The sequence below is a fragment of the Gobio gobio genome, assembly GCF_949357685.1.
Source record: "Gobio gobio genome assembly, chromosome: 10".
In the NCBI taxonomy this organism is placed as follows: Eukaryota; Metazoa; Chordata; class Actinopteri; order Cypriniformes; family Gobionidae; genus Gobio; species Gobio gobio.
Window position 1 is genome coordinate 26,224,463 of NC_137116.1, and position 18,428 is coordinate 26,242,890.

At 39.9% G+C, this 18,428-nt stretch overlaps 2 protein-coding genes across 3 annotated transcripts in view; one reads left to right on the plus strand and one right to left on the minus strand.

The window, feature by feature from the left end:
- Nucleotides 1-3,577, plus strand: part of LOC307133095 (uncharacterized protein) — a 39,543-nt gene extending 35,966 nt beyond the window's left edge. Inside the window, exon 5 of the mRNA XM_079827885.1 lies at nucleotides 3,266-3,577. Within this exon, the coding sequence (XP_079684011.1) occupies nucleotides 3,266-3,547 (282 nt within the window). The 3' untranslated portion in view covers nucleotides 3,548-3,577. The remainder of the gene's footprint in view (nucleotides 1-3,265) is intronic.
- csf1b (colony stimulating factor 1b (macrophage)) overlaps nucleotides 1-18,428 on the minus strand; it is a 30,835-nt gene that overhangs the window by 571 nt on the left and 11,836 nt on the right. For both annotated transcript variants that reach the window (XM_079827883.1, XM_079827884.1), the window contains 4 exons: nucleotides 7,584-7,770; nucleotides 7,292-7,428; nucleotides 4,347-4,393; nucleotides 4,148-4,188 (listed from right to left, as the gene is read on the minus strand). In XM_079827883.1, the coding sequence (XP_079684009.1) occupies nucleotides 4,148-4,188; nucleotides 4,347-4,393; nucleotides 7,292-7,428; nucleotides 7,584-7,770 (412 nt within the window). The remainder of the gene's footprint in view (nucleotides 1-4,147; nucleotides 4,189-4,346; nucleotides 4,394-7,291; nucleotides 7,429-7,583; nucleotides 7,771-18,428) is intronic.

Consider the following 18,428-nt stretch of genomic DNA (forward strand, 5'->3'; position numbering starts at 1 on the left):
TCTAGAGTCTAGACGACTAGAGGTCTGGGGCACGTTCAAGTTCAAACCAGAGCGCAACGTTTTGCTACGGTTTCAACAACGTTTCCTGGAAACGGTGTGCAACGGGGTTTGAGATACGTTTTCTCTTGTTTGGTGGGTGTGTCACATATGTCAGCCCAATCAGCAGCATGTATATAAACTACGCGGTATTAAAGCGACACTGATTAATCTAACATAAAAATACTATCCATATTTATATATTTTGCTATTCTATTGTGAAGTGACACTTTTATAAACTTTTATATACTCCTCTGATAATATAATGGTAAATATTACAACATTATAGCACAACAACAGTGATCAGTAATAATGATAAGCCTAATACTCACAATTAAAATAATAAGGTCATATAGATCATAACACAGTCTCGGAGGTAAGAAGTGTATTATCCTTCACCTGAAATGTTTGTCTTTTCATCCTGAAAAGCGAGGCGAATGTTGGATCACAATAATTAGGGACCACAAATTTCCACAATCCCCATCCATTGAATTGGCTCTATCACCCTCTCTCCTGTCCACCTATAGCTGGTGTGTGGTGAGCGCACTGGCGCCGTTGTACTGTGGCTGCCGTCGCATCATTCCAAGTGGATGCTGCACACTGGTGGTGGTTGAGGAGAGACCCCTGACATAGTCGTAAAGTGCTTTGGGTGTACAGTAGTACATATGAAAGCGCTATATAAATGCCTCATTCGATCATTCATTCATTCACAAATCCCTTGACTCGATTGGGATGTTCTCTTTTATTCTGGACGGCAAGGGCAGTGACTGTAACATCGGGCGTATTTTACAGTATTAAACACGTATTTATACCGATTTCATCAGGCTCTGAAAATTCTTCAAAAAGAACACAAAGAATGGCCTTCTCAGGTGCCATAGTTGCAACTCTTGCATCATCAGAACAGGGTGTTCAACGCAGCACCGTTTCCGTTTAAAAAATGTTTTTCAACGTTTTGTTGGGGCTGAACGTAGCCCTGGTCTGCTAGTTTATGTCTAAATGTTCAACCAATATTTTTTGGACCTTGTTTTTCATCACTTTCTTACAATATTCAACATGTTTTATGTCCGTCCTAGGCCATCTGACCTTTACTGATCTCAAATGGTGTGTGCTGAAGATAATATCTGAAATTTACAGTGTAGGGAAGGTTACTTTGAAAATGTAATAGGTTACAGATTACATGTTACCCTATTTAAAATGTAATAAGTAATGTAACTATTTCAATTACTTTATTAAAGTAATGTAACTGATTAAATTTGATTACTTTTTGATTACTTTTCTATTTTCCAGCACTAGAACACATTTTTATCACTCGCCATGTTGGCACCTCTCAGACTTTCTCTCAGGTTTTTCCTAAGGCTTTCAGCAGCAATGTGGATTGATGTAATTGACAGACGTGGTGCACTGCAAATTCAAATGAGAACCAATCAGAATAGCATTGCTCTACTAAATGGTCTTTAAATGGCAGGAGGCGCTGTTCACTTCAAAAACGTCAAAGCAACAAATTAATATTATTTAGCACATCCTAGTTTTTTACAGAAAATATTCAGATGTAACCCGCTTTGTAATCATTAACATTTTCATAAGTAACTGTAATTTAAACTGTAATTTTTTGTAATTAAATTACATAATCTAATTGACCTATCGGTAAGCCCCGCCCCCCTTAGTTACTGTTGCTAACTCGGACAAACAAACAGAGTTGCTATATCTTACAATGTACAGCTGTCAGTATGAAAACCTTATCCCAAAATGTTTTTGGACACAGATTGTAGCGTATATCCCGTCCGAATGACGGACAAACTTAACTGATGGTTTATCAAGTTTATTGCATCGTTATTCACTCCAAAAAAATCATTGTAAGAGCTGAACAAACAAAGCATAAGAAGTGCGCATTAACGTCTCATTCACAAACTATCTCTCTCCGTTGCATTATCATTAACATACACAGCAAATTACACAAAAACACTCAAACAACTAACAGTAAACAAACATATACAGACCGTATGCCTTTTCGAGGGTGCCGTTAATAACTGGTAAACTTTGTATCTGCAAAGCAACTCCGATAAACTGCGTGCAAGCTCTTCCTTTCGTTACCCGGAGACTATAATACCCATCAATATAGGAGTCCTCCTTAGTAGGACAGATAATGTAGACTTTAAACATATCTAAAATGAAATTAATTTACATATAACCAGTTTAATATGGAGAGGCACTGAAATGTAGACCTTTATGTTTTTCACCTACAGTGTTACATGACGTGAGAACAGTTAGTTAGTAGATTTGTATATTAGCAGGGACTTTAATCGTAACTTAACGAGAGTATGACAAACACAAAATCCTCTCAGGATACCTGGAATCAGTGTTACAGTACCTCCGGCACGACGTTTTAGTATTTTTGTAGCATAAACACCATCAAACCAATGACAGTTTTGGATTTTCCAATGCATCTCTATGGAGCGGACACCTAAAGATGTCCGAGTTCCGGTCCCAGCGCAACTGATACTCAACCGCTATGGTGAGGGGAGGGGCTTACCGATAGGTCAATTACATGTAAGTTACTCCCCAACACTGGAAATTATGTACATTAACATTACACAAAGTCCATTACATTTGTCAAATACCAAACCAAGTATCACATTTCTAGTACAGGGGGATGTATATAGGTATTAATTTATTTTTGTTAACACTTTAGTATAGACACTTTAGTATAGAAAACACATTTACTATTAACTACGACTTTTGCCTCAATAAGCTCCTATTTTACTGCTTATTAATAGTTAGCAAGGTAGTTGTTGTATCGTTTAGGTATTGGGTAGGATTAAGGGGAGTAGAATATGGTCATGCAGAATAAAACATTAAAGGGTTAGTTCACCCAAAAATTTTAATTAGACCATGATTTACTCACCCTCATGTTATCCTAGGTATATTTGACATTCTTCTTTCAGACGAATAAAATTGGAGTTATATTAAAAATGGCCTGGCTCTTCAAAGCTTTATAATGGCAGTGAATGGTTGTGTCGTTTTTGAAGTCCATAAAAGGGCATCTATGTCACGGTTCATGAATTCACTATCTCCTTCTGGTACGTTTACGTATGTGTGTGTGTGTAGGTGTTGGTGTGTGTGATTGGGCGCTGCGCTGATTGAGATCACCTGCGGCGGTGATCAGCGCTTCACCTGCTGCTCATCAGCGCAGCTTATTTAATGTCTCTCTGTTTGTCATGTCATTTGTCAGAGCGTTGTTGGATGTTCCTCGTGTGTTCCTGGTTGCCTCCTGTTCTCTCCTGCTGTCATCCGTGTTCCCTGGTCGTCGTGTTCCACGTTTCCTGGTCTTCGTGTTCCTCGTTCCCTGGTCTTCGTGTTCCTCGTTTCCTGGTCTTCGTGTGAGCGTCAGTACCTTCACCTCTCACCATTCCAGCATCAACACTCTTCTCTGGAGATCTGGGTTGTCCTCAGCGTCCCTGTGCTGCCAAGCGTCTCACCACCTGGACATCTCTGCACTGTTGCGATCTCTTGAACTTATGTCCAAATAAATACTTTTACTTGCATTTGAATCCGACTCTGTTTACGTTAAGGCAACGTCACAATCTATCTATCATCTATCGGTGGTCAGTGGTACGCAAGTCGACTTGCGCTAAAAGAGTAACGCTTGATGCATGCCTATTGACGAACACAGAAGCGCAGAGGATAGAGCAAAACATAACACCGGTCATGAATTAGAGTTCTAAAATGAGAATTTCTAAAGAGAAAAGGCAGAGGAATTCAATATAAGAGAAGAGGGACTTGAGTTTGTTGCCCAGCCCTATCCGCGAGAGGCATCGAAGCTTGCAATGTTTCTATACATAGGGGGTTACTCTTTTAGAGCAAGTTGACTTGCGTACCGCTGACCACCGAAAGCTAGTTTATTTTCATGGATGACTTGAGGGTGAGTAAATCGTGGTCTAATTTTCATTTTTGGGTGAACTAACCCTTTAATATGTGCTTTTATAAGTACTAATAAACAGCCATTATGCTAGCTATAAGCAACTAAAAGTGAGAATTGTTCCCCATACTAAAGTGTTACCTTATTTGTATTGCCAATTTTTACATTGATCCAAAATAATAATCAAATACTTACATACTTCATCTTGGACGTCAAAATTTTCAACCACTTGTAATCTGTAAAGAGAAATGTTGATATTACTTTGCTATGTGCATAGTTTTGACATATAAGGGTCATACAAAGCATTCAAATATATACAGTATGTGTGACAACATTAAAACATTGTACAGCGGAACTATTTACAGAATAATGGTAAGATAAAACACAAAGTTACCCCCAGTCTGATGACATTCTTGTTCTGTGAAGCTGACGTTGCAGCTTCTGTTGTGGAAACAGAATTACAGATGAAATTACATGCATGAGTGATGTTGCATATTCAACAAATACTCTTCATTTTTTACTCCACACTTTTCATTACTCTCTTTAAAAACAGTTACAGATTAAGTGTGAGGTTCACTGTACTACAGTATGTAACATACTATTGCTGACCTAATGTTGATGAATGTAAGATATGAGAAAAATCTTTCACAGTTTGTTTGTTTCTGGCTCCAGTGTTAATTTTTAACAAGACAGCCGACAGGGATAAATATCCATTCCAAATCCATTTCACACTAGTAAGAGGCCTACAAAAACTGGCCTCTGGCAAAAAATAAAACATCTATTTCATCAGATTACACAGTAACATTTCAATGGCTGTCAATGGGGCAGAATGCTTTTTCTTCCAGATGGTGTAGTTACAATTTCTACTGGGGCTGATGGGACCATGCTTAAAGGGCAAGTGTGTGCATACTTGGTATGCATCAGATAGTCTTTTCCTGTAGCTTCAAAGTGATTAGTAACATTGCATTCACGGCACAGGTGCCTGGCTCAAGAAACTGCATGCTCCAGCCAAGCAACTGCCAGTGAGATGAATGGCAATGCTAATGGATGTAGAAGTACATTTATTCATTTAGCAGCCAGTTTGGGTCTTAAATAACTGTTTAGAGAACCCATAATATAATAAACTTGAGAGGGCAATGACAAGCTATACAAATATTTATATATTTATATACGGCTTGATTAGTAGATACCATAAGAACAATATGAATATGAATTATGAAAAAGAAGTACATTAATAGCATACTACTAAAAAAGCACTCGTCACGGAAATAATGTACTTTAATAGAATATACTTAGGTGCTAACTGAATGTAATGTTTTCAGACATAATTGCAATTCAGTAAAAATATATTATAGGCTAAATGTATTGAAATGCAATTAGCTGAACTTTTACTGAGTGCCTTTTTGTTTAGTAGCACTTAAGTACTTCTTAATACACATCTTATATGTAATTTCATAATTACTTCCATTACATATGGTTAACGAGTACTGCTGAATGTACTGACATGGTAACCTAAATTATACTTTAATGCATTTCTGTTGAAACTTTTATGTCATGTATTCAAATATTTGTAATTACACATGACATTGTAAAAATATATTAACTATGTTAGTCAACGCAAATAAGTGTACTTCTTTAAAATATGACAAAAGATTAATAAAGCATGATGATTTAAAATGTACTTTAAAGTAATTACAGAATTAGCTACTAAAAAGGGCAATTTAGTGCCACAGATGCAGCCGAATCATTTCCATAATGAACAATGCAATCTACCAAAAGCAACGCAAATTAGTGTTCAAGACATGCTTTTTTGGGGGTGTTATATAATGGTGCAAATACCAGCAAATTGACTAGTGTAAACCTTAGTAAATCACCTTGCGCGATTCATTTAAATACTCTCCTCCCATACCTTTTGCGTCTGAAAGGGAAAGGTCAGCCGCAAAAATAACTCTGTGTATGCCTTTTCAGCGCTAATTTATCACTGCGTGTCTTTAGTAAATCCTGACATCGTTACTTTTTAACGCCAAAAGAGTTAATCTGGCCCTTAGTCATTAAAGTGTACTTTCTATGTGGCCTTTTATTTCCTTAACATTATATTATCTACAGTACAGTACGGATTTAAAAAAAAAAATGATATACTATTAAGATTTGAAGTCCACTACAAGTGCACTTCTTTATCACAAGGGATCCTATTCCAAAGTGGGAAAAGATTCTTTGTTTAGATTTAGGAAAAAATCTTTTAAGTCAAAATTCACAGTCACAGAAACACGATGCATTAAGAGCCGGGGGGTGAAAACGTATTGAATTTGGTAAGCTTGGTAAATTGTACTTAATTTGTCTTCATGGAAACATGCAAGTATCTTCTGTTGCTTCTGAAGGGCAGTACTAAATAAAATTAAAAATTAAAAAAAGAAGATATTTAAACAAAATAAGAATACTTTGGACTTCCTGTTCAAAACCTGTTCAAAAGTAGCAATACCCTCGCTATTAATGCATCAGGTTTCCTTCTGGAGCATCAGTGAATGTTTGAATCTTTTCTAATAGTTGTGTTGGAGTCCCTCTATTGTCCTCAGTGTGGAAAATCTCAAAATCATACAGTCAATGCTGGAGAGGGTTAAAATATGCAAAAATGCTGGAAAACTGAAAAATTTGCTGGAGGACGTTGGCCAGTTTAACTGCTCAGGACAAACAAGGGACTCATGAACAACCACAACCATCACAAAAGCAAAAATAGTCGTGGATCATCCAGGTAATGTATTAAGAATACATTTTTTGTCTTTATATGTAAAAAATATTTTATGTATAACATTTTCACAGATTCTGCAAGCGGTTACTTTTTCTTGCAAATATGTATATGTATATGTATATGTACATGTACATGTACATGTATATGTATATGTATATGTATATGTATATGTATATGTATATGTATATGTATATGTATATCATCACATAAGTCTATATTGTCATTTAATCTGACATTAAAAGTCCAACCCAACTTCTAAGAATTAAGGGCACTGTAAATAGTCAGTGTTAGACAAACACAAATCAATACCAGATGAGGTGAAGCACATGGTGCGGATCTTTCATCAGAATCTTGCCAAGCCTTTGAAATAACTTACAAATGTGTTTGTCACTACACTACCTGTCATCAAAATATGTCAGCAGAAGCACCAGAACGGGTTACTTTATACATATAAAATGCTGCTAACAATCATGAAGGACATTGCTTTGCCTGTCTGACCTTTGGAAACTTATCACATTATAAAATATTGTGTGCATAAAAAGTTTTGGACCAAATAAAAATGCTTTCATGGCATTTATGGACGAATGGCATACCTTTCTCTCTAGGAGGCAGTAGGCAGTGAGTAGGAAAAGAAATCCTGCACAGATGGAGACCACAATGAAGCCCAGCCTGTAGAAATCATCGCTGGAGGACCCCTGAGGATCTTGCCCGAATAATCCCACCGCAGCCTCTTTCAAAGGACAAACATGTGGCTTTAATCATTGCTGGAGGGATGTGTGTGTATGGGTGTGAGTGTGTGTTTGAAAATCTTCTCAGTCTTGCCTACAGCTTTACTAGTGTATCTGTCTTTTTCATGTAGACGAATGTACGTGTGTGTGCATTCACCTGTGCTTGTGGTTAGCGGTGTCACAGTAGGGGTTACATTGCTGCTATACTCCTGTTCGCAGGTCCAGTTAACAGAAGTGTTAGTGGATGTGATGAGGTGCAAGTAGAGGGACAGAACCTCCTCGACTCGTTGAAGTGCCTGGACAGGAGTATCATTGTACTGCCTTTCGAATGCTACAGGGTACTCCTGGAGAGAGTGAAAGCAGAAACCAAAAATAAATACTGAGAGATGGGATTCAACGTATTTAACATTGTGGATCTTAAAGGAATAGTTCACATAAAAACGTCAATCCTGTCATCATCTACTAAACCTCATGTTGTTCTAAAACCATGACTTTCTCTTTTTTTTCAAAGTTCTCAAGCTTCAAAGAAAATACAAAAGTACCATCAAAGTATCATAAATGTGGTCCATCCCTTGTGAAAAAGAAGTGTGTTTACTTGTAGTGAATGTGCACTTTTAGTGTACTTCAAATCTTAAAAGCAAATATTTAGACAAAAAAAATTACTTGCAATATAATAAACGGTAATATAATATTCTTAACACACTTAAGTACACTCAATGTCAAATAACATTTTTAAAGCCAATTTCAAATCATTCTGTTTTAGTCATTTTTGGTCCTGCTTTAAAGGTGCCGTGTTTAATATTTTAAGGATCTATTGACAAAAATGCAACATAATATACATGACTGTTTTCAGTGGTGTTTAAAGACCTTGCTCAATGAACCGTTATGTTTTTATTACCTTAGAATGAGCCATTTTTATCTACATAGACTGCAGGTCCCCTTACAGTGAAGACGCCATTTTCCACAGCCATGTTTCTACAGTAGCCCTAAATGGACAAACTTCTCTACAGAGTGCTAGTGACTCTCTGCTCTCTCCGATGACAACATATTTTTCCTGTGTCGGCCACTGTAGCTTCTCTATGTGCTTCGAAAGGGAGGGGTGAACGGTGGGTGGTTGCAGTTCACACCACTAGATGGCGCTAAAATTAACACATTGCACCTTTAAAGAAGTACACTTATTAAAATGTGTTGGATAACCGACTTAAAATTGCAGTGTGTAATATTTATGAGGATCTATTGACAGAAATGCAATATACTATACATAACTATGTTTTTAGTTGTGTATAAAGACCTTACATAATTAACTGTTATGTTTTTATTACCTTAGAATGAGCCATTTCTATCTATCAGTGAAGACGCCATTTTGTGCTGCCATGTTTCTACAGTAGCCCTAAACGGCGGACAAACTGCTCTACAGAGCACTAGTTACGCTCTGCTGTCTCAGACTTCTTCACTGAGACAACGACATCTTTGTCCTGTGTCGCCCACCGTAGCTTCTCTATGTGCTTCGAAAGGGAGGGGTGGGCGGTTGCAATTCACAACCTCACCGCTACATGCAGCTAAAATTTACACAGTGCACCTTTAAACATGTGAAGTAGCCTAAATATATTTTGAAATACATGACATACAAGTTTCAATAGAAATCACATTTAAGTATTTTTTAGTTCCCTTTCAGTCAGTCCACTACGAGTTACATAGTTACGAGTTACATAGTACACTGGCTCCCTATTAAACATTATATGCACTTAAACATTTAGCTAATTACCTACAAAGCACTAAATGGTTTAGCTCCCCAGTACTTGAGCGAGCTCTTAATGCATTAAGAGCTCCATCACGTCTATTGCTGTCTCAAAATTCTGGCCAGTTGATAATACCAAGAATATATATACGGTCAAACCTTTTCCTATTTAGCACCTAAACTCTGGAACAGTCTTCCTAGCATTGTTTGGGAAGCAGACACACTCTGTCAGTTAAAATCTAGACTAAAAACATTGATTGTTTTTAGGCTGCATTAACTAGGTCAGTTGGAACCAGGAACACTTCCCATAACACCTGATGTACTCTTTAAATCATAAAAAGAAGGGCATCTACGCTAATGTTAGTCTCTCTGTTTATCCCGAGGTTTACTGCAGTCAGCCGGATCCGGGCCGTATCCAGATCAGATGGTGGACTTGCACCTAGACATGACCAAGGCATCCCTGAAATGTCTGCAGAGACTGTCAATTAGACTCCCCCCGTAAATGCCTCATCGACACTACACCCTCAATAAACCCGTCTCCGGCGTGATGACTCCGATCCTTTGAATATTCCGATCTAATATGACTTCTGACTTGTAATGTTGCCAGAATCATAATCTTACACTGTTTGTTCGTTGGCCAGAGGAGAACTGGCACCCAGACTGAACCTGGTTTCTGCCAAGGTTTTTTTCTCCATTATGTCATCTTTGGCTTTGGCTTGCTCAGTTGGGGAAACTAAATATTGAACTATATTACTGATAACTTTAAAGTCAAAAGTATGACTTAAAAATCAAAATTATGATTATCCTAATTATGAGATAAAAAGCTGAAATTAGATTTTTAAATAGTCTAAATTATAACCAAAACACACACTAAGACATATAAGAGATGAAATCTCTTTTTTTCATACTTATAATTATAATATTTACATTATTGTTTTCATTTTGTGCAATATATATTTTTTGTGACTGATTGCTTATGAGCCAATCGCCTTCGAGTTCTACAAAACGAGCCAATGGCATGACAATAACGGCCAGAGGAGAACTGGCACCCCGACTGAGTCTGGTTTCTCCCAAGGTTTATTTTTCTCCATTATGCCACCTGATGGAGTTTTGGTTCCTTGCCACTGTCGCCTTTGGCTTGGCTTGCTCAGTTGGGGGACACTAAATTTTCAACTAAATATTCAAATACATTTTCAACTACCTGTAAAAATTAACTACTGCCAATATTGTCACTATATGATAATTGAAATGAGCTGGATGACATCACCGTTTTCTCCAGAGCGGCTGTACAGCCGAATCAAATTCTATTACATCCTTTTTTAACACTGTGAAGCTGTTTTGAAACAATCAGCATTGTAAAAAGCTCTATTTAAATAAAGGTGACTTGCATGCTGAGAGAGCGTTCATGGATGAGTCATGTCCCCACTGCAGGGACATGTACATCGCAATGTTGCGATCAAGACTCGTCTAGGAGGTGTAGTCCCCTCTACCACACCCCAATCTATCTCCTCCGTGAGAGGGGATACTTTGGTTGGTGGTCAGGGTAATCTGAGGGTTACGGTGTGGAATGATCCAACAAATATTCCTCTGTCCTCACCCCCCTCTAGCACATTGCAATCCGTGGTTGGGACCACTGGGGGACCAGAGTCACATTTGGTGTGCCAGCAGAGGATGCCATGTCGATCGCCGCATCACAATATTGGGCTGGATTCCTCTGCAGATGAGGATTTGACTGTGCTGCCTCCCTCGGGAGCCTCAGCATTGCCTGAGTCTGATATGGAAATCACAGCCATGCTTGCCCGGGCAGCTGAGAGCATCGGGCTTGAGTGGAACCCTCCACCATGTCCAGAGCGCTCGAGGCTGAATGATTGGTTCTTGGGGTGGCCCGTACTGACACCCGCATCCAGTGCCTTTCTTCTTGGAAGTGCATAAGGAGTGTAGAATTCGTGGAAGTTCCTGTTAACATACCACGATCGCTCGACGGCCTCCTATGCCTTCACTGCCCTCGATGGCGCCACGTTGAAAGGGTACACTGGGTCACCCCCCATTGTGTGCTCAATGCAACTATGTCCTCAGAGTGTTGTGACCTGGTGTGGTGACCCAAAGCACCCGTCCAAGGCCTGTACTAAGTTTACGTCTACTTTGGTGGCAAAGACTTATAGAGCTGCGGGCCAGGCCACGTCTGCCCTGCATTTTATGGCTATCCTTCAGATCCACCAGGCCACGGTTACGGCCAATCCTGGACCTGTTTATCTTGAACTGAACACTTCACAGGCTTCCATTACAAGATGTTGACAGCCAAATGCATTTTTGAATGCGTTCGTCCTTTGGATTGGTTTGCAGAGATTGACCTGCCTACTTTCATGTATCCATTCTTCCTCGACACAGACCATTTCTATGGTTTGCATTCGAGCGGCAGGCATACCAGTACATGGTTCTCCCATTCGGGTTAGCCCTGTCTTCTCGCGTCTTCACGAAAGTTGTTGAGGCAGCCCTTGTGCCCTGAACTATCTCAACAACTAGCTGATACTTGCTCACTCTCAAGGTTTGCGAACACAGGGACCTGATGCTCCGGCACCTCACCTGTCTGGGCCTTCGGGTCAACTGGGAAAAGAGCAACCTCTCCCCTGTGAATAGGATCTTTTTTCTCGGTATGGAAATGGACTCGGTCACCATGTACACGCAGCTTACGAGCGCTCAGTCACTGCTGACTTTTCTTAGTTAATTTGAGGGCAAGAGTGTGGTTCCACTGAAGTTATTTCAGAGGCGGCATATGGCATCTGTAGCAGTGGTCATGCCATTCAGATTACTTCATATGAGACCACTTCAGCACTGGCTTCGCGATCGAGTCCCGAGAAAGGCATGGCAACCAGGCACGATCCAGGTCCCAGTCACCCGGGCCTGCCATCAGACCTTAACCCTGTAGTCGAACCTCACCTTTCTACGGTCCAGAGTGCCCTTAGAACGAGTTTCCAGGCATGTTGTTGTCTCAACGGATGCCTCCACCACAGGCTGGGGTGCCATGTGCAATGGACATGTTCCCCCGGGCTCCTGGAAAGGACCCCAGCACCTATGGCATGTCAAATACATCGAGGCCATACGTCTAGCCCTGCACCGCTTTTGAGCCCTGCTGAAGGACAAACACGTACTGGTCTGTTCAGACACCACGGCGACAGTAGCATACATCAACTGACATGGTGGTCTACGCTCCCTCTGGATGTCGCAACTTGCCAGCCATCTCCTCATATGGAGTCAGAAGCATCTGAGGTCCTGTGTCCCGACCTGCAGAAGGTTTGTGGCTACCATCACTTCCGCTAGGGCCTTGTCTAAGAGACAGGCCTATGCATTGAAGTGCAAACCTTTTTGTCACCTGGTGCTCTTCTCGCCGAGCTGTCCTTCCTCCAAGAAGGGTTGGATCGAAGGCTGTCTCCTTCTACCCTTAAGGCTTACGTGGCCGCAATATAGGCGCACCACGACCTTGTGGACTCAAAAACGGTAGGACAGCATGACCTGTCAGCAGGATAAATCCTCCTCGCCCTTTACAGATGCCCTCTTGGGACCTTGCAGTGGTTTTATCTGCCCTGCAGAGAGCTCCCTTTGAGCCTTTGCAGTCCATTGAGCTTATGTTCCTCTCTATGAAGACGGCGCTCTTGATTGCTTTGGCCTCCATCAAGAGGGTAGGGGACCTGCAGCTATTTTCGGTTGGAAACCGTAAGCATGCCTGGAATTCGGGCCGGCTAACTCTCACGTGATCATGAGACCCCGGCCTGGATACGTGCTCAAGGTTCCCACCACTCCTTTCAGGAACCTGCAAGCGCTGCCCCCGGAGGAGGCAGACCCAGCCTTGGCACTGCTCTGTCCAATAAGCGCCCTTCACGCTTACGTAGACAAGACACAGTGTTTCAGGACCTCAGACCAGCTCTTTGTCTGTTGCGGAGGGCAGCAGAAAGGGAAGGCAAGAGCCTTCTCTCCAAGCAGAGGTTGTCCCACTGGATCGTGGACACTATTGTCCTGGCATACCAGGTTCAGGGACTGCCATGCCCCCTAGGGGTAAGGGCACACTCCATCAGGAGTGTGGCTTCCTCTTGGGCTTTAGCGCATGGTGCCTCGCTGACAGACATCTGCAGAGCTGCAGCCTGGGTGACACCCAACACTTTTGCGAGATTCTATAATCTCAGTGTAGAGCCAGTGTCCTCTCGTGTACTAGCTCCAAATGGACAGTAATGGACAGGCTCAGGAGACTTCGCTTGCTATGCCATTCAACTTCTCGGACTGGATGTGTGAGCTATTTTCATTCAGGTGTGTTTGTCAGTAAGCCCTGAGTTCCTCCAGCACTATTGATGCCGACACCAGAGTGCATGCTCTCTTGGTCAGCCCTTGTGTTAGGCTAGGTGCCTCCATGTGCATGGTTCCCCCGATGGGCAACCCCCACATGTGTATTTCCACGGTAAGTGTCTTGAGCATGTGTCTTCCCTTGGCAAGACATCTTGTCACCCCTGGAGTTGAAAGCCCACCCTGCGGGCTGGATACCTCAGTGTTTTCCATATGCATCCCGCTTTCGGGTCATATGTGTATTCCTAAGTCCTCATTTTATAGAACTCAAAAGGCGATTGGCTTCTAAGCAAAACCCCCATTCCGTCAATCACTGACATAACTTAACATAAGAAAACAGGAACACAGGTATTTCTCTACAAAGCATTAACGAGGCAAGACAATCTTAACAGAAACAAAGAGAACTTAAATAATAGTGATGATTGGTAAACACAGCTGAACTAAATGACTAATCAATAAATAGCCATGACAACAAACTAAGGGAAATGGTGCAAACTGAAAACAAAGTCCAAACAGTGTGTGTGTGTGTGTGTGTGTGTGTGTGTGTGTGTGTGTGTGTGTGTGTGTGTGTGTGTGTGTGTGTGTGTGTGTGTGTGTGTGTGTGTGTGTGTGTGTGTGTGTGTGTGTGTGTGTGTGTGTGTGTGTGTGTGTGTGTGTGTGTGTGTGTGTGTGTGTGTGTGTGTGTGTGTGTGTGTGTGTGTGTGGTGTGCAGGGCCGTTTTTAGGCATAGACGAACTAGGCGGTCGCCTAGGGCGCCATCAGCTGAAGGGGCGCCAATGAACACATATCAGGGGTGTGTGTAAAGGGTGTCACGGCCACCCTGAAATATGATTGCCGCCCCCACTGGTTCCCCTAACACTATTGGGATAGAGTACTGTCAATCAGACGATTCCTGTATTGGATCAAAGTACTGTCAATTACTGTCTGACTGTTGCATGTAAAGTTTGCATTTGGAGTGCTCAACACCATGAGATCAAAAAGCTTGGTCAAAGCTTTGGCAAGGTAGCTTTTTTTAACCACACACTAAAGCTAAATTCAAAGGCCAATTTAAAAAAAAGGTTCAATAAAAAGTGCACAAATCTGTATTTTGTTAGGGCCGTATTTGTGGCAGTCGAGAAATCACGCTGTGAAATGGGCAGAATTGCGTAATATTGCTCGGTGTGTATTCATTATATTTTGACTCTATGAAGCTTTCTTCTCTTACTTGCACCTCCAAAAGGTGTGCTTTTTTGCGCCAATGTATTGTTAAAGGATCAGTGTGTAATTGTCCCATATAAAACTTTTACGGCCAATTTAAGTATAATAAAATGTGCTAATTCACAATATTAATTACATCCTTTATTAAAACGCTTTGTCGAATTAAATGCATCTTTACGGATGGTGTTGAATGCTGAATCGATTCATTCAGTTCTAATAGTGTAGTACAGGGCATAGCGTTGTGTTATTTAAAGGGGAAGTTCAAGCGTCAATGAGAAACAAAGACCGCACTGAATCAATATTTATTCTTGTTACTTTCATGTGACTGGTCATGCTTTTAAACGTAGTTTCCAAATTGTATTTGTATAATTTGTTAATAAGGATTACAGTTCCAAAATGGTATGTGTGTATGTATTTATTAATAAGGATTAAAATTAATACCAGTAATACCATGTTGCTTTTTAAAGGTCCTGTTCTTCGTGATCCCATTTTTCAAATTTTAGTTAGTGTGTAATGTTGCTGTTAGAGCATAAATAATACCTGTACAATTATAAAGCACAAAGTTCAATGCCAAGCGAGTTATTTTAGAAGTTCCCTTTGAAAGCCTACAGCGAACGGCCGGTTTGGACTACATCCCTGTACTCCCTGCTTTAATGACGTCAGTAGAACAGTTTGTTGACTAACCTCCGCCCAAAAGAATACACAAAAAAGGGGGCGTGGTCTTGTTGCTCTCCCACTTGGAGAAGAGGAAGTGTTGCGTTCGGTTGCGTTCGTAGAGTGTGTTTGTCGCCATGTCGTCCAGACGCTGTTATTTTCATCCCGGAGTCAAATCACCTTTGTTTGGCCTTCAGGGACGCTGTACTTTGAACACATACATCTCCCCATTATGGTAAGAGGCGTGACCTTTCCGGGCAACGTGCGCTAAGCTGCTGTCGAATCACAACATGGGAACCGCTGGCACAATCAGAACTCGTTACGTATTTCCGAAGGAGGGACTTCATAGAACAAGGAAATCCATCAAGCCGTTTTTAGGACAGTGAAAACAGCGGTACACAGATAAGTAAATTGTGTGAAAAATACTGTGTTTTTTTACATGCGAAACATGAAAACATGTTATATTGCACACTGTAAACACAATCAAAGCTTCAAAAAAACAGGAAAAACGGGACCTTTAAGATTTGGCTGGGGGGTGCCAATAAGGATTTCGCCTAGGGCGTCAAAATGGCTAGAAACGGCCCTGTGGGTGTGTGTGTATGTGCGTGCGTGTGTGTGTGTGTGTGTGTGTGTGTGTGTGTGTGTGTGTGTGTGTGTGTGTGTGTGTGTGTGTGTGTGTGTGTGTGTGTGTGTGTGTGTGTGTGTGTGTGTGTGTGTGTGTGTGTGTGTGTGTGTGTGTGTGTGTGTGTGTGTGTGTGTGTGTGTGTGTGTGTGTGTGTGTGTGTGTGTGTGTGTGTGTGTGTGTGTGTGTGTGTGTGCGTGTGACAATATCCCCAATAAGTAGGCCTACTCTTTTTAAATTAATTAAATATCTTGATATCCTTACTCTGTGATTGAGTCATGAGGAAGTATTAGTGTAAGTTTGGTGAAAAAATCATTCTTTTAATTCAGATCTATTTAATGAATCGGTAACACTTTACAATAAAGTTAACATAAAATAATAATGAACTGCACTTATAAAGCATTTATTTATCTTTGTTCATGTTAATTTCAACATTTTCTAATACATTATTAAAATCTTGTTAACATTAGTCAATGCACTGCATGTGAAACTAACATGAACAAACCATGAACAGTTGTATTTTTTATTAACTAACGTCAACAACGATGAACAAATACAGTAAAAAATGTACTGCTCATGATTAGTTCAAGTTAGATTCACGTCACATTAACTAATGTTAAAAAAATGAGACCTTATTGTAAAGTGTTACCAATGAATCTGTTTAGTACAGTTCACAATAACGATATTATTTGTAATATTTGTTTATTTGTAAAAAAAATAATTATTTGTATCTGGTTCTCAATTACTCAATGACTCGGTCAACCACTGGAGGAGATAATTGAAGAATGTTGGTCTGTTCTTAAGCTTCAGATGAATTTGATATTATGGAGTATGGAGTATATATTTGGAGTATGAACTATTATCATGACACGTTTATGATAGTTGTGTGTTCTTTGTGAAAACAGTTTTGGATCAACAGGTGGGTATGATGTCAATTACATTTTTTAGTAAATTACATTTTTAAGATAAACCAACAAAAAATTACTTTGAAAATATAAAATAATATGTAGCATATATGTAGCATAGTGTGTATTACACACTACCAATCAAGTTGGTGGTTGATGAGATTTTTTTTAAAGGTTTTTGGAGTCTCTTATGATCGCCAAAGCTGAATTTATACATGGAAAGAAAACGTTTAAAGTTCAAATTGTCAAATACGCAGCAGGTTTATAAATTGACCTCAGTATGTTTCCTCCTTTGATCTGAAGGGGGAATCCTTATGACAAAATGTTGGAAACGGATCTCAGAAACTTACGCAGTTAAATCAAGAAAGACAAATGGTCTTTTTCCGTATTATCTTCAGCAAAGCTATGAGATAAATGGTTCCTTAAGTGTAGTTTGAGTGGATCCCATAATCCACATGCTTTGCTTCATGCCATGAGATATTATATTTAGATGAAGAGGGTGATGGAAAAGAGTTTTTGCCTCATGCCACACTATTGTGCATGTAGTTTCAGTTAGTAATGACATTGTCAATAAATCACTGAAAGCTCCTTATTGGGAATAAACGAGAATAAAGTATGTTGAAAGAAGGTATAGGCTGTAACAATGCCTTTTTTCACATCACAACACAGTTTTAAAGAGACAGCATGACTTATTTTTACTTCTTGTACTTGAACCACATTTCTCACTCACGGCTGATATACGACACCAGCTGCCAGATGGCAAAATACTCAAGCTGAATTTGAAGAACTTTTTTTTTTAATTAATGAAAATGACCACAAATGTGACAGGATTGTAAGTAAACCAATTAGCAATGCTTAACTAGTTTTATGAGCTTAAGAAGAAACAAAGGTAACACTAGTTTAGGGTCCAATTCTAACTATGATTAACCTTCTGAAGCAAATCAATGGGTTTTTGTAAGAAAAATATCCATATTTAAAACTTTATAAAGTAAAGTATTCAATTTATGAAAAAAGCATAACTGATGGATGGATGCACTTTTTTTATTATAAAGCTTGGAAACATCAGGATATTTTATAACTCCAGTTGTGTTCATGAGAAAGAAGAAAATCATATACACATGGCTTCAGGGTGAGTTAGTCATCAAGTAATGTTCATTTTAAAGTGAACTAATCCTTTAATAGTTAGTTAATAGTGAGAATCGGACCCTAATCTAAAGTGTGGCCGAATCGAATATATCCTGAAACATCTAGCTTTACATTACTATAGGATTCTAAGGGTTTTACTGCAGATCTGTTGCTCTCACGACAAGAACGTATGAGGAGTGCAGATTTGATCAAAGATATGGGTCAAAATGTGCTTGAATGATGTTTCTGAATACATTTCATTAAAGAGTGGATCAGTTTTAGCCTTTCATATTGTAATAGAGCAATGTTATATAGAAAACACAACCAACTCCATACGGCTATTCTTTTGAAATATGACCTCTGGGCATTTCAAATCTGTTTGTGTTTTCACATAAGACTAAACTCACAGATATCCATACAAACACTCTT